This window comes from Eleginops maclovinus, chromosome 1, assembly GCF_036324505.1.
Source record: "Eleginops maclovinus isolate JMC-PN-2008 ecotype Puerto Natales chromosome 1, JC_Emac_rtc_rv5, whole genome shotgun sequence".
Classification (NCBI taxonomy): Eukaryota; Metazoa; Chordata; class Actinopteri; order Perciformes; family Eleginopidae; genus Eleginops; species Eleginops maclovinus.
The window spans coordinates 8,217,557-8,232,260 of record NC_086349.1 but is presented as its reverse complement, the minus strand read 5'-3'; the positions used below and the strand labels follow the sequence as shown (position 1 = coordinate 8,232,260).

General features: G+C 39.4%; 2 protein-coding genes across 2 annotated transcripts; one reads left to right on the top strand and one right to left on the bottom strand.

Annotated features, from left to right (window-relative positions):
- Positions 1–287: 287 nt before the first annotated feature.
- LOC134865762 (succinate dehydrogenase [ubiquinone] iron-sulfur subunit, mitochondrial-like) lies at positions 288–4,104 on the bottom strand. The gene is made up of 8 exons (XM_063885506.1): positions 3,941–4,104; positions 2,695–2,828; positions 2,502–2,587; positions 2,034–2,170; positions 1,765–1,881; positions 1,539–1,640; positions 824–946; positions 288–729 (listed from the first exon to the last, which is right to left on the bottom strand). The coding sequence occupies exons 1-8, from the start codon at positions 4,004–4,006 to the stop codon at positions 649–651; spliced, it is 846 nt and encodes a 281-aa protein (XP_063741576.1). The 5' UTR covers positions 4,007–4,104; the 3' UTR covers positions 288–648.
- Positions 4,105–6,042: 1,938 nt separating this feature from the next.
- Positions 6,043–13,698, top strand: LOC134868905 (ATPase family AAA domain-containing protein 3-like). The gene is made up of 16 exons (XM_063890299.1): positions 6,043–6,330; positions 7,197–7,273; positions 7,395–7,496; positions 7,604–7,663; positions 7,746–7,815; positions 8,854–9,019; positions 9,175–9,244; positions 9,364–9,519; positions 9,891–9,947; positions 10,065–10,190; positions 10,415–10,539; positions 10,751–10,802; positions 10,889–10,959; positions 11,067–11,234; positions 11,569–11,677; positions 11,769–13,698. The coding sequence occupies exons 1-16, from the start codon at positions 6,135–6,137 to the stop codon at positions 13,521–13,523; spliced, it is 3,360 nt and encodes a 1,119-aa protein (XP_063746369.1). The 5' UTR covers positions 6,043–6,134; the 3' UTR covers positions 13,524–13,698.
- The last annotated feature ends 1,006 nt before the right edge of the window (positions 13,699–14,704 follow it).

The following is a 14,704-nucleotide window of genomic DNA, read 5'->3' as shown; positions in this document are numbered from 1 at the left end:
AAAAAAATCATAGCTCTATCTGAGGCAGCCTTGCAAAGTGCTGATAGTTTATAATTGATGCTTTACACCATGTCCTAAGGTGTTTTTGCTTTTTCATAAGCAGTTTATAAGAACAACTGTAGTGTTGACAGTATTCCCGCTGGTGTTTATTACCCATTTTCATCCATTTATCTTTGACCTGCTTTGACAAGTCAACATTTCTGCTGCTTTAACAGTTTTTATGGCATTGTATCAATCCAACATTGTATCAAATAATCTGCTTTTTTCCTGATTCAAAATAACATGTATTCAATTTCCATAATGGTCTTTAATGAACACATAATGAATTATTTACAGTACATTGTTTCATGCTTAAAGAATAAATACAACAGAGCTTAGAATTTCTACTTTGCCGACAAATAGCAAGAAATGTATTCCAACATGTTTCAACATTTGGCTGAACTGTCCTTTGCAGAACCCTTTTCACACAAATTCCTGTCTTTGTCTCCTTTATCACCTCACACTTATACAGACATCCACATATTCATGTGTTACACTCTCATGAAAGTGATAAAAATGTGCTAATGTAGGCTAAATATCACCGGGTGGGTTCTTATAATCTTCTTGACTTTTGTCAGTGATTCTCAGATCCGCTGGATGTTGACATGTTTATGAAGCTGCTGCTTTCTTCTCTTTGTAGGTCGCCATCATTTTCTTGATCTCTGCAATGGCCTTTCCTGGGTTGAGTCCCTGCAGAACAGTGAGTAAAACCAACAGTGAGAAACTAAAAGCATGTTAACCTTGCAAGAGAGTGTGTGTGTAAGAGTGGGTTTTTTTTTTATACCTTTGGACACGTCTTAGTACAGTTCATGATAGTATGGCAGCGGTAGAGAGAGAAAGGGTCCTGAAGCTTAGACAGACGCTCCTCAGTGAATTCATCACGGGAGTCTATCATCCACCGGTATGCCTGTAGGATAATAAGACACTTTTTCATCTGTTTGCTCCATCATGAATCATTCTTGCAAAGATTTTTTAAAATCTAAAATAAAGTAAAATAGACTCTGTAATAAGTGTATGATTAGAGAAGGCAAAAATTATCATGCTAAATGTTTAAGAGCCCCTATTATGCTTTTTGGGGGTTTCCATTTTCTGTCGTGTGTTATACAGGTCTTTGTGCATTTAAATTGTCTGCAAAGGCTAAAATCCCAAAGTTCCCGTGGTGATTAAAATAAAAATGCCTTGTGGTTGTATTGTCACCCATCAAACCTCTAAAACCTGTCAATGTTAAAATAAAAATAATAATTTCCATGCTACATATCTGTCACAAAAGTCGCATGATACACTCATGACTACTTGCCATGTGCTTTTGCTCGGCGCCCCCCTCAGGTTTAGCTTCACATTGTTCGCCTCCCTAGTGAAAATGATCTAGCAACATGTTTACTCTCTGGTTTGTAATGAGCATTACGGGCTCACATGGCTCCTAGTGTGGATTTTAATTCCTGTTACATTTACTATTTGAATTAACAACAAGCATCTCATAACCAAATATGATGACCCACCTGCATTAGGACAGCAGGTCCCAGGTATTTGTCTCCATTCCACCAGTAGCTGGGACAGCTGGTGCTGCAGCAGGCACAGAGGATGCACTCATACAGCCCGTCCTGTTTGGATAAGAACACCGTTATTACACAGGCATATTACAAAACTAAGTGTGATTATGCTCATTGTTTTCATTAGTAATACAGAGGACACGGGTGGATCTTACAGTAAGGTTGGTTTATTTACCAGTTTTTGCCTGTCCTCCACCGACTGGAAATACTGCTCCTTCCCTTCCTGTGCTTCATCTTTCTTCTTCAGGTAGGGCTCGATGGATTTGTACTGTGCGTAGAAGTTGCTCATATCCTGGTGGAAATCACAAGAGGGAGAACTCACTAAAACAGCCAAATAAATGCACGATGTATGATTTTATTATTCCTTTCTTTTAATTCATGCTACCTACACAGCACTTTCAAATATAGCCATGTTAATAATGATTCTACACTTGCAATACTTACAGGCACCAGATCTTTGACCACATACATGTGCGGCAGCGGGTAGATTTTGGTCGGTTTGCTCGTGTTGGTGTCAATTTTGTTAAGGCATGCTAGTGTGTTGCCTCCATTTATGTTCATGGCACATGAACCGCAGATACCTGAAGGGATACACAATAATCAAAACTCAATCACTGAACCTAATCCAAGTCTACTAAACAAATACATTGTGAGATAAAGTTTTTTAGGAGGAATTAACTGCTACAAACCCTGAGAAAAGTAGCATAAATCAACATAAAATGGAAAAAAAATATGCTCTGGACTGGTAAAGGAATTATATAAAACAAAACATATACATTTCAACTGAATGTTATACAGTCTTATGTATACGATGAATCTTCAATTCTCTATTTATGTATGGAACCTTTATCTTGGATCTATGGCAATTGTTTACATTATTATGTGCAAGCTGTACCTAGATGTATGTCTTACCTTCACGGCAGGATCGTCTGAATGTGAGTGTGGGATCAATCTCATTCTTGATCTTAATGAGGGCATCCAGAACCATTGGACCACAGCTAGATCAGACGGAACAGGTAAATGGATTATGAATAGATCAAAAAAGAAATAAACAACTTGTTCTGAGGTGACAATGTTCTGTTCATGGACCTGGTTTAAGACTCACCTGTTGAGATCTATTTCATATGTCTGCATTCGTGGTTTGTTTCCAGCACTGTCTGGGTCCCAGCGGTAAATCTGGAACTTCTTGATCCTTGGTTCGGGGGCAGGGGCTGCGGCCGTCTGAGCATGCCGTACCATCTGTAAAATAAGGGGCAGTATACACGAATCAAATAGAAGTATCAAATGAAAAATACTTATTTTTCATTCCTTATACTCTCAATAAAATAAATAGCTATGCAAGCAAGTGTTATGTACAAAACACCACGTCATAATGTGACCTAGCTGCTGTTTACATGAACTAAAGGCTAAAATAAGACTAGGTAATTTTAGCCTCTGAGGATACACATTTTAATGCAACTCATACAAACAACAACAAAACATACACTTTATTTGCATTATACAATCCTAAAAATGACCAATTACTGCTTTAAAGTAGGAAACTTACATAATAAAGCTAAAGTACCACATCACCAAAACAAACACAAAAATAGTTTTAATGAAAGCCTTTAAAATCACATCATGAATTAAAGATGTATTCTAGATATTGTAAAATGTTGAATATGCAATTAAAAATATTTAAGACACACTTTTAGATAAACCAAAATAATATGGTACATCATGTTTTAGCTGTTATTGTTACACAATGTGCATTAGAAAGGGAAGAGTCTCCCCCTAGTGGTAGTATGGTTGAACTTCCATTAAAGTGTTACATCACTTCGTAGTCTTTGGTTACCTAACTGACTTTTTAGGGACAATGAAAGATAGACTTCAGTCAAATAACTAAAACATTTCTAAATAATTATGAGAAGTAAACAAATATTTTGTTTCCAAACTGCTATAAACCTTTAGATTTGATATATAATCCTGAAAGATGGAATAAGAGGGAGGGGTTGTACAAAGGCTCAGCTCAATCACAATGGACATGTTAACTAATAATTTAATAGAGTGATAATGAAACGTAGACTAATTTATGTAAACACTCCACAAATGATTAACAATTTACAGTAAAGCCAATACCATTTATACACCTAGCCAGGGAGAGCAGGGTGAGTTGTTACGTGTCGTTGTATTACAAAACTTAGAATTACACCGTTTGGGATGATTCACTGTTGCTTAGCAAACACTTAGCAGTCAATAAATCCAAACAAACACCTAATTGCTAACATACACACTTCTAAAAGTAGCCCAGGAGGCATTTCTGCTGTAATACTATGTCCTTGACCAATTTCATAAAGATATGTTGTACTCACCACCATCATGCCAGAGTTCCTAATAGCCAAAACATTTCGATTTAGGATCCCACTAACCACCGACATCTTTAGAAATATATTTACTGTAAAGTCTACAGAGCAGACAGGACAGCTCACTTTTGTCTCAACTACAATCTACGTAATTCTAAGCCCCGCCCTCTACGTGCATCCACGTTACTTGACGTACGCAATGATTGTTGCCTTCACGAGCATCCACCAGGCTCTTTAATCCCGCTGTCAGACCACATCTGGTACGCAGATATTAACGTTACTGGTCGAAAATAAACATAAGCTTCAAACTTGATTGCGACACAAGTAATGCTTTATTATAAAAACAATGCTAAATACATATGCTTCACTTGTTTGTTTCGTAAATGTAGACCTAACCATGAATATTCTATATATCCGATAGCACATGAATACACCATATGCATGAGCCTCTTTCACGATTCTCATGCTATAAACGAGGGTCAGTTATGTACGCATAGAACATTCAGGGTTATATTTGTGCAATACATTAAAACAGGTTTGTGATAATAATTATTCGAATTTTACTTTGCCCCTATAGTCCTTGCGCTCTTTTTTTTTTTTTAAAACATGTGTTTATTTAAAAAGTTGTTTAACCTTTTGCTGAAATGTTTCCATTTTTGAATACATTTTAATATTCAAGGTTTTATTGGTCATATGCAACGTATGTGTTGGCAATGAAAATCTTATATCCCACAACTCAACATACATGGTGGAAATAAGATAAATAAAATAGTGCAAAAAGGTCTCTGCATTTGACCCATCCTAGTGTTAGGAGCAGTGGGCTGCCATTATGTACGGCGCCCGGGGAGCAGTGTAGGTAACCAGTGTCTTGCTCAGGGACACCACGGTGGCACTTGGTCTTTTGGGGACTTGAACTGGTGACCTTCCAGTTCCCAGGCCAAGCCCCTATGGACTTTGCCACCACCGCCCTGTTGTATATTGTATATTTTTGTAAATAATTTCCTATTTGTATTAATATTACATTTTCAGGCCATCTCAATTAGGTTCTTTAGATCATGCAAGCATTTTTACTTAATGTGTCCTTGACCCATCCACTTTTTATACATGTTACATCACACATACAGTAAGCTGTTGTTACTGATTTACCACTTATGTTTAGTCAAAAATAATATTTACAGTCCTTTCTAGAGCCCATATCGTTGTCGGGCAATAAAAGAGATAGGAACCACTCTGCATAATTGCAGTCTATATGTCCATGTATGTAGTAAATGTTAGGACTGCCAATCTGTTCTCATTCAATATGCATGACATTGCCGGTAAAGAGATGCAAACAATAAACTATTCAGATGGTAATAAATGTGAAGGTCGGGGGAGAGACTTCAATTACTTATATAAATTGTAATTTTATTAATGATCTTTCTCCACATGGTCAATAAAATCTAACATTCATGATTTTCCAGATTAGAAATAACTTGCACCTCTCAATATATTCGTGTACATAACCTATCACGCGGCCCATACACTTGCACTGGCAAAGATCACAAAACATATGGCACACACACAGCAGGTATTACCAGTAGATTACAAATATTGTCTAGTGTTTTTAATTTCAGTCTGGATTGTGAAGCATGTTCAAGTTTACTTGCATTTTGAAAATACACAGACATAACAAAAATAGGAAAGAATACACAATGCAGGAAGAGGTAAAACACCGCAACCATTGGGTTTATTTAAAGCCTCCATCTAAATAACGTTAACATTTAACATTGTTTAAGATAAATAAAGATTAACATACATAAAAAAATATGGCTGCGTAATAGTGATGAGAAAATAATAGATGTATTGGAGAATCAGGCGCAACCTAAAGCTTGTATTGTTTGTTTTCAAAGTAAAAGCATACAAAAAAGCAATACGTGGAGTAAATATTTAGCATTTCAATGAACAATCATGAGTTGAACCAAACCAACATCTTCGTGTAATAATAATCCAACAAGGTATTATTTGAATTTTCCTTTATGTGTCATTGACAATTACCGTAAAACAGAATTTAATTAATTTGTACTTGTTTTAGTTTGAAAAGTTTGGCCGGAAGTTCCGTTCACCTGTTGTTGTACTTGATTAAGAAGCATGGGTAGACCACCGCCACAGCACAGGCTCTGAAACCCAAAAGTACATACTGTTGCTCCAACACAATTGAAGCAGCATGTCGTGGCTCTTCGGCTGGTGGAGGGGCTCCGGTTCGCCGACGTTGGAGGAGCAGGTAACGGCTGCAGCAGCTGAAGGAGCCGGGGGAGCAGCAGGAGGTTCAGGGGGAGGTAGACCCGGGGACAAGTGGAGCAACTTCGACCCGACTGGGCTGGAGAGAGCTGCAAAAGCTGCAAGGGAGCTCGACAAATCACGTGCGTGCTCATTTCCCAGCATGTAACAAAATAAATAGATTAATTTCATTGTTTCTTTTCTATTTCCATTTTGTTGTAGTTAAGACAGACTTTCGCATGTTAGTACGCTCTGTTCTTTTCTGATGGGAGTTCATCGCGTCGAATTCCATTAAAAATGTCAAGCTAATAGTGAAATGTATAACTGCCAAATGTCTAGACTTTAAATGTTATGTTTCATAGTCGCTGCTTAACTTTTGGGTTGAATTATTCAATTCGGCAGACATATCTCAAAGTTAGCATCACAATATAGATAGCATTTTAACTTTTTAAGCTGGTTTAACTCTTCCAAATACTGGAATCCAAGGTCTCGCAACAGTTTTAAAACAATGTGTTCTGTAACAGATATTTAGTTTAAAGAAGTTGTGAGGTGCGTGCAATTTGGGGGTCATTATGGCTTCTTTGTTCTCTTGTTTGAGGGGGAACAGAACAAAGCAGTCTACTGAATGATTTGCCATGTTGCACATGTTTGCTATAAATGTACTCGCCTGTTTGACCTCCGCACAATCTGCAGCAAAGTTAGAGAGCTTTGGGGGGCGTGTCAGGGAGCGCAGATGGAACAAAGTGTCCTCGAGCGCAGCCCCTCACCTGTCCCATACGTCACGGCCTTCATGTCACTATATGCATATGAACATGCCTACTGCTGTTAACTGTATGGGCGTACTTTTGCACGTGAAGAACACACAGTACACTTTTGTTTCTTTCAGCGTCTCATATGTCTGTTCTGTACACACTGACAAATGGGTCCGCATCTTGTAGTGGCAGTTAAAAGCACATTATTCTGAATAAAGCAACACCACTTAGGCCTACTGCTTTTTTCATTTGTACAGGTCATGCCAAAGAAGCGCTTGGTTTGGCTCGTATGCAGGAGCAGACTGTACAGCTGGAGCATGAGAGTAAATTGAAAGTAAGTATTGATGTAGGAATTGTAACAGGGGACTCTATATGAGTGTATGAACAACAATATTGTGTTGGTAACTGATATTAAACCCTGATGTCAGCAAACATAACACAACCAAACTCTGCAGGAATATGAGGCTGCTGTGGAGCAGTTAAAGGGCGAGCAGATACAACTCCAGGCCGAAGAGAGACGCAAAACACTGGTAGAGGAGACAAAGCAGAACCAGGCGGTATGGAATTAACAAAAAAACAAATTCCACTAAGACAAGTTTCAACTGCAACACATGTATATATTTTATATAGAAATGTGATGTATTATTTTCCGTCTCACCCCCAGAGGGCACAATATCAAGATAAGCTTGCCAGACAGAGATACGATGAACAGCTCAGGCAACAGGTAAACCTTATTAAATTAACTCTTGAAAAAACAGGATTCCTGGAGGAGCACTCATCAAGTTTTTTATTTTTTTTATTTGCAGCAATTTCTCAATGAGGAGAGCCTTCGCAAACAAGAGGAGTCAGTCCTAAAACAGGAGTCCATGAGAAAAGGTAGAAATAAAACCAATTTATACAACATTTATCTACTCATAATTTGATGTAAATCATCTTTATTGCTCTACTTTAATATGCAATAAGTAGGATTTGTGCTTCTCTAAAGCAAGACCGGTCATGATGTATTTGCAGGCATCAATAGGGCAACCCAGTGGAGTTTCAAGATAAGACAATACAATATATTAACATTATTCTAATATTGATTGAAGTAGTGAATTAGCACTTTATTAGACATTTATATTGGTTCTCTGCTCTAATTTGCCACGATAATCCTTTAGAAAAAAAAAGTTTATCGATCAACGAAACACAAGGAACTTAAGAAAATTGTGTGTTAATTCTGTAGTCGTAGGGAAAAAAAATGTTATATGAGGAGTAATGAATAAAACAATAAATAAGGAAGTACATATTTTTGGGAAAATGTTGAAGAAAATAATTAAAGATGCAAGAATGCAGGAATTACAGACATGTTACAAAATACAAAGGATTTTTATACATGTTATTTCTTAATTTATATTGTTTGCATTAACATTACTCACTACGAAAAATAAAAGGAGAGAAATAAATACTTTTTATTTATACACAGTAGGTTGGCTGACGCTATACGCTCTTTTAGACGGAAACACTGTTAATGTTACACTTAGAAGTAAAACAAGAAGAACAGCCGGAGACATGAATAGAACATAACAAGAGAATATAAACAATTGAAATGCTTACGTAATAGACCCACAACTATAAATAATTCAGTAAATGTGTCTGCATTTTAAATTTAAAAAATGATGTCCCACGTTATACATGCCATTGTCTTGAAAATATTACTTATTTTATTTCAGTAAAAGACCACTCTAATGGCAATAAAAATACTATATTACTAAACCACTTTAGTTCTCATATTAGAACAGTCAATAAGCACAAATAAACATTACTTTTCAATCTTGTGACATGTTGTGAGGTTATTCCACAATAGATCAAATGTATAGCCCTGTCAGAAGTGGTCATAAGAATGTAGTTAATAATGTCTGCCTCTCCTCCTCCAAGCTACCATTCAACATGAAATGGAGCTGAGACACAAGAATGACCTGCTCCGTATTGAAGCGGAGGCCAAGGCCAGAGCCCAGGTGGAGAGGGAGAACGCAGACATCATCAGGGAACAGATCCGCCTGAAAGCTGCTGAACACAGACAAACTGTCCTTGAATCTATAAAGTGAGGGCAAAATGAATTTCGTTAATCCTCAGAGTAACTGGCATGCTATCTCCTAATATCTCCCTCAGCTGCATGTGAAATTCCAGAGGGCCACAGCAAGCATGGATTCCACATTGGAGGCAGTCAGTGTGATAATTGTGTTTTGTTCCCGGCAGGACGGCAGGAGTTGTGTTTGGGGAGGGATTCAGAGCTTTCATCTCCGATGGGGACAAAGTCACAGCCACGGTAAATCCATGTCAGATCTGTCGCACTTTCACCACAAGAGGACTGCACAGGATTATGTGTAGCTGTGTTCTTCATGCCGTACAGTATATTTGAAGATATTTGTGTTGGTCTATCCACAGGTTGCTGGGTTGACTCTGTTGGCAGCAGGAGTGTATTCTGCAAGGAATGCAACAGCTGTAGCAGGTCGCTTCATAGAGTCTCGTCTGGGGAAACCATCACTGGTCCGAGAGACCTCCAGAATAACTGTTGTGGAAGGCATCAAACACCCAATCACGGTCAGAATACATACTTATTTCCATGTTTTCACAAATCATTTTGTGGTTAATGACCTGCTGATAAAATTAACCTTTGTTTTCTTAAGAAGTAGATGCAGGCAGCATATAAATGAATGCATTCCACATAGAGATTATTTTTGTTTAATTTGAAAAAGCTCTGGAGTCTCGTTTTAATTGAAGTATTTAAAAAAATCTCCCAAAATCAGTTTTGACAACATTTGAACACAACTATAGCAAAGCAGAATAAAAAAGCGTTAAATGATTAATGTATATTATGGCTAAATTATATAAAGATATTTATTAGACACAATAATTATGACTGTATTTTAGCCATTAAATGATTTGTCACCATACATTATTCTAATTTTTAGACAACCAAGCGTCTGAGAAGCAGACCTCAGGATGCCTTGGAGGGCGTGGTGCTCAGTGTGAGTCATTTACCCTTCATGTTTTTTTCTTATTATTAATATCTTTTCAATTCAACACTCGCATGCTCTTTTTATGACTTTGTGAAAAATGCTGTCAATAAATTGTTGATTACACAGGCCAATTTGGAGGAACGAGTAAGGGACATTGCCATCGCCACTCGTAACACCAGGCAGAACAAAGGCTTGTACAGAAACATCCTGATGTACGGACCCCCTGGAACTGGAAAAACACTCTTTGCTAAGGTATGACTGGATTTTCCTTTCTTTTCTTTTTGAAAACGTTTTATCAAGATTTCTGATACATTTTGAGTATATTTCTTTCATACATTAAAGATGGTGCCCTTTTGTAAAGCAGTATATTTAGTTTAGTTGTTACTTAATATTTTAAAGACTGTTCTGCATTTCTATTGTTCCTTTATGGCCTCTCTGTTCCTTTTTTAAACAAAGCTCCTTATGTTGCCTTACAGAAACTGGCTCTCCATTCAGGGATGGACTATGCCATCATGACAGGTGGGGACGTGGCACCCTTGGGGCGCGATGGAGTCACTGCCATGCACAAGGTGTTTGACTGGGCCAGCACCAGCAGGCGAGGGTAGATCACTTTATTTTTCTCCATTAACACTCAATAAATTAGTGCTATTATCTGCTTAATATTGACTCTGAGAGTTCATTAGTGTAGACTGTATTTTGTGTTGCATACAAAGCTGTTCTTGTCTTGCTGTTCTGATTAAAGTTAGGGGATTTACATTAACAATGGCAGTTTTTTAAGCACATTCCCTTTGATGTTCTCTTATTCTCTGCAGCGTCTTGCTCTTCGTGGATGAAGCCGATGCGTTCCTGCGTAAGCGATCCACAGTGAGTTCAGCTGCAGTGCCACATGCATGGTGATGATGCCCTGTGTTTTCATCATATATTCATGAGTCATGATTTTTGCATTGCAGGAGAAAATCAGTGAGGACCTCAGAGCCACCCTGAATGCATTCCTCTACCGCACTGGGGAGCAGAGCAACAAGTCGGTATCTTACGTGATTCGCTGTGCATGGCTGGGCGTGAAAAGGTCATTGCCATGAATAAAAAGGTCACTGGCTCGGTCTAAGTAGGCTCATTCTCTCTCTTCAGGTTCATGCTGGTGCTTGCTAGTAACCAGCCAGAACAGTTCGACTGGGCCATTAATGACCGCATCGATGAGATCGTAAACTTTGGGTTACCTGGTCAAGAAGAGAGGGAAAGATTGGTGCGCCTGTATTTCGACAAATTTGTGCTGGGTCCTGCCACTACGGGGAGACAGTGAGTACACTTATTGTATATAAACAGCTACTGCTGCTGTTCTGTAGCAGAGGAGATTATCTACTGCAAATAAAAGCTTTGGTCCCTAAAGGTTCCATTACTTGCTATCGATGCACAATGTTGTATGTTATGTGTTGCGTCCTGAAAACAAAGTGGTGTCTGAATCTTTACTTATTGCTTTATTAAATGTTGTTTAAGTCCTCTGGAAGTTTAGCACAGAAGCTGTCACAGTCGTATCCGGCAGTTAAAACCAGTAAATTTACAGAGGATCCATGATAGCAAACAATTGAAGCTCAAACCTTACCTCCTTACCTCTTGTGCTTTAACTCAACAGGAGATTAAAGTTGGCTCAGTTCGACTATGGCCAGAAGTGTTCAGAAATTGCAGTGCGAGCAGAAGGCATGTCTGGTCGTGAAATCTCCAAACTTGGTGTGGCCTGGCAGGTGAGTAGAACAGTCTGTTGACACAAAATATGAATCTGCCTTGTAAAAAATTCTAAAGCAAACCTTTTTACTGGTTTTGTTTTCCTTGAAGGCTGCCGCATACTCCTCTGAAGATGGAGTTTTGACCGAAGCAATGATTGACTCAAGAGTTGAGGATGCCGTCAAGCAGCATGCACAGAAAATGGACTGGCTGCTTATGGAAGCAGGTGCGGGTGTCGGCAAGTTCGGTGTAATTGTCCCCAAGAAAATGGCTGCAGAAGTCACAGCCCAGGAAGCTGCTCCTCTTGCACCAACCGAAGATACAACACCAACTATACAACAAGTCCTTCCCCTCATCAATGTTGTGGGCAGCGCTGCCCAGGCAGAAGCAGCCGCTCTGCCTACAGAATTAGAGGCAGAAGCTATCCTTAAAGAAGCAGCCACTTTGGTTAAAGAAAGTGAAGCTATTGCTGTAGGAACTCCAGGCTTGCATGAAACCGTTGAAACCATTGTTGAAACAGCTTCTGCTTCCCCGTTGGTGCAAGAGGTTGAAGCCATTAAGGACCTAACTGAGGAGGTTGTTGGCACAGCTGTAGCTACAGACACTGTGGTCCCTGAGGGGAAAGATGTAGTAGCTGATGTTATAGGGACCGAAAGTGTACCTGCTTCTAGCGCCGAAGAGACCGTTGCTGTGAGTAAAGAGAAGCCCTCTGCTGATGTAGCTGTGCAAGAGACTGAGGCCATTGAAGCAGTCAAGGAGGAAAAGGATGTTCTAGCACACTCGGAAACGACAGTCGCTGCTGTTGCTCAGGAGGAGAAATTAGATGCCGTCGTCTCTAATGTTGTCCAGGAACAAGAGGCTACAGTCGTTGAAGTGTCCCAAGAGACTGTTGTCCAAGAAACTGAGTCCGCCACCGTTGCTGGTGTAGACTCTGAAGCCACTAAAGCTGCCGAGGACGTAGCAACTGATGCAACAAAGGTTGCAGAAGAAATCGCAAGCAACGTGGCTCAAGTGTCTGAGTCCCTGGCAAATATTGCCAAAGAGGCTGAAGTAATAGCGAGTGATGTGGCCAGGGTTGCTGATGCCGTAGCAACCGTCAGTGAGGAGATTGAGGCAGCAGTCACCAAGGAGGTCGAAGCGCTGGAAAGTTCGGATGTCAAGGACTCAAATGAGGTTTTGGGGGAAAGTGTGTCTGAAACATTAGAGATTACTAAAGAGGCCCAAGGGGTTGTGACAAATGTGATCAAGGAGTCCGAGATTCTTGCTACAGAGCTTGTTAAGGAGGTCGAACCTGTGATGGCTGAAACTGAAGCCAAGGAAGCTGAAGTAACATCTGCTGAAGTTTCCGAGGAAGCTGAAGTAACATCTGCAGAAGTTTCCAAGGAAGCTGAAGTCATAGCTGCAGAAGTTTCCAAAGAAGAGGCGAAGCCAGCAGCGGTCTCCAAGGAAGCCGAGGTAATGCCAGAAGAGGTAACCAAGGCAGCCGAAGTCACAACTGAAGAGGTAACCAAGGCAGCCAAAGTCACAACGGAAGAGGTAACCAAGGCAGCCGAAGTCACAACGGAAGAGGTTACCAAGGCAGCCGAAGTCACAACGGAAGAGGTAACCAAGGCAGCCGAAGTCACAACGGAAGAGGTTACCAAGGAAGCTGAAGTCCTGACAACCAAGGAGGCTGACACTGTCACTACAGAAGATGTGAAACTTACCGAGACTACTGAGGTTGGCGCCCAAACAAGTTCAGCCACTGAGAAATCGGCTGCATCTCAGACAAGCACTGAAGAAGTAGAAACTGAGAAGCCTGTTTCAAATGAACAAAGTAGGGACGACAAGGACAAACCCCAAGCCAAGCCTAGTCCAAAAAAATGATCACTTGAAACTGCTGTAAACACTGAGCTTATGTGTGAAACACTTACTTTGTAGTCTGTCTGCTCTTCTATCGAAATGTTTAACACAATTACTGTGGATGCCAACATGGTAATAGTTTCATTGTGGCCTGTAAGTTTGCAAGAATCTGAGTAAAAGCATTTGTGGACCACTTCAATTGTCAGACTATTGTGTTTTTGCTTTCTTTCTTTCTCTCTTGTGATTGTCATTACCGTTTTAAAAATCTGGCTGTGTGACACTTTAAGAATGTGCCCTCTGAAAGGGTAGTTCTCATGTGTTTGCTGACCAGTACTGGCAAGAGTTCAAAAGCACCTCTGAAAAAAATGTACATTTCTTTCCTGGCACTTAGTAAGAGCACTGGTGCATTTGAGACCTGTCCTTGACAAGTAATTATTTTACCTTTTCATAAAATCACTGTGGGTTCTGCTGGCCGATTATTTAAATGAAGTCGAGCTGCTCTGTAGATCCAACAATGCTCAAGTAACTCAAATTATTGTGTCTACTGCTGCTGAAATGAGGGTGTTTGACACTTTTGCTATAGACCCAGGTGGCTGTTTGACCTTTCCTCGCAGATGTGGTGAACAATAAAAAAAATAAAAAACTGCACCATAGATGCAATCAAATTCTTGACAGCATCAAGAGACAACTTCCAAATTGTTTGCTAATGAATATTTTTCTTTTGACTTCTCTCAGTTTTATAATGTTAATGTAATTTTAACATCTGTAACTTTGAAACTGCTGGTTGGGACAGTAAAATAGAAGAACACAGGCTCATTACATTATTGTATTACAAATTGTAATAAAATATAGGGCTTGACATTCAGAGATTAATCAGTGATAATAGGTATGAGTTTCTGATGTGGTTAATCTTTTCAAAGAATGATGGAACTGCATTCTGATTAAAGAGGTATGCTAAAGAGTATCCAACCAAAAGAAAAATATTCTTTTAAATGCCCTCCCTGCCACTGCAGTGTGTCATATCCCGCTTTTGGATAATAGTGGAGGGCTTTTCTCAGTAGCATCAGCATGCCACTGACATTGTTAGTCATTTCAGAAGTGTTGTTAGTCAGTGCTGAGGAAATTTCTGTCAGAATAATAACAAACCAAACTGAAGTTGTCAGCAGGACCTCTCTGTATAATCTGCCTGTTGTTGCTGCTCTGAA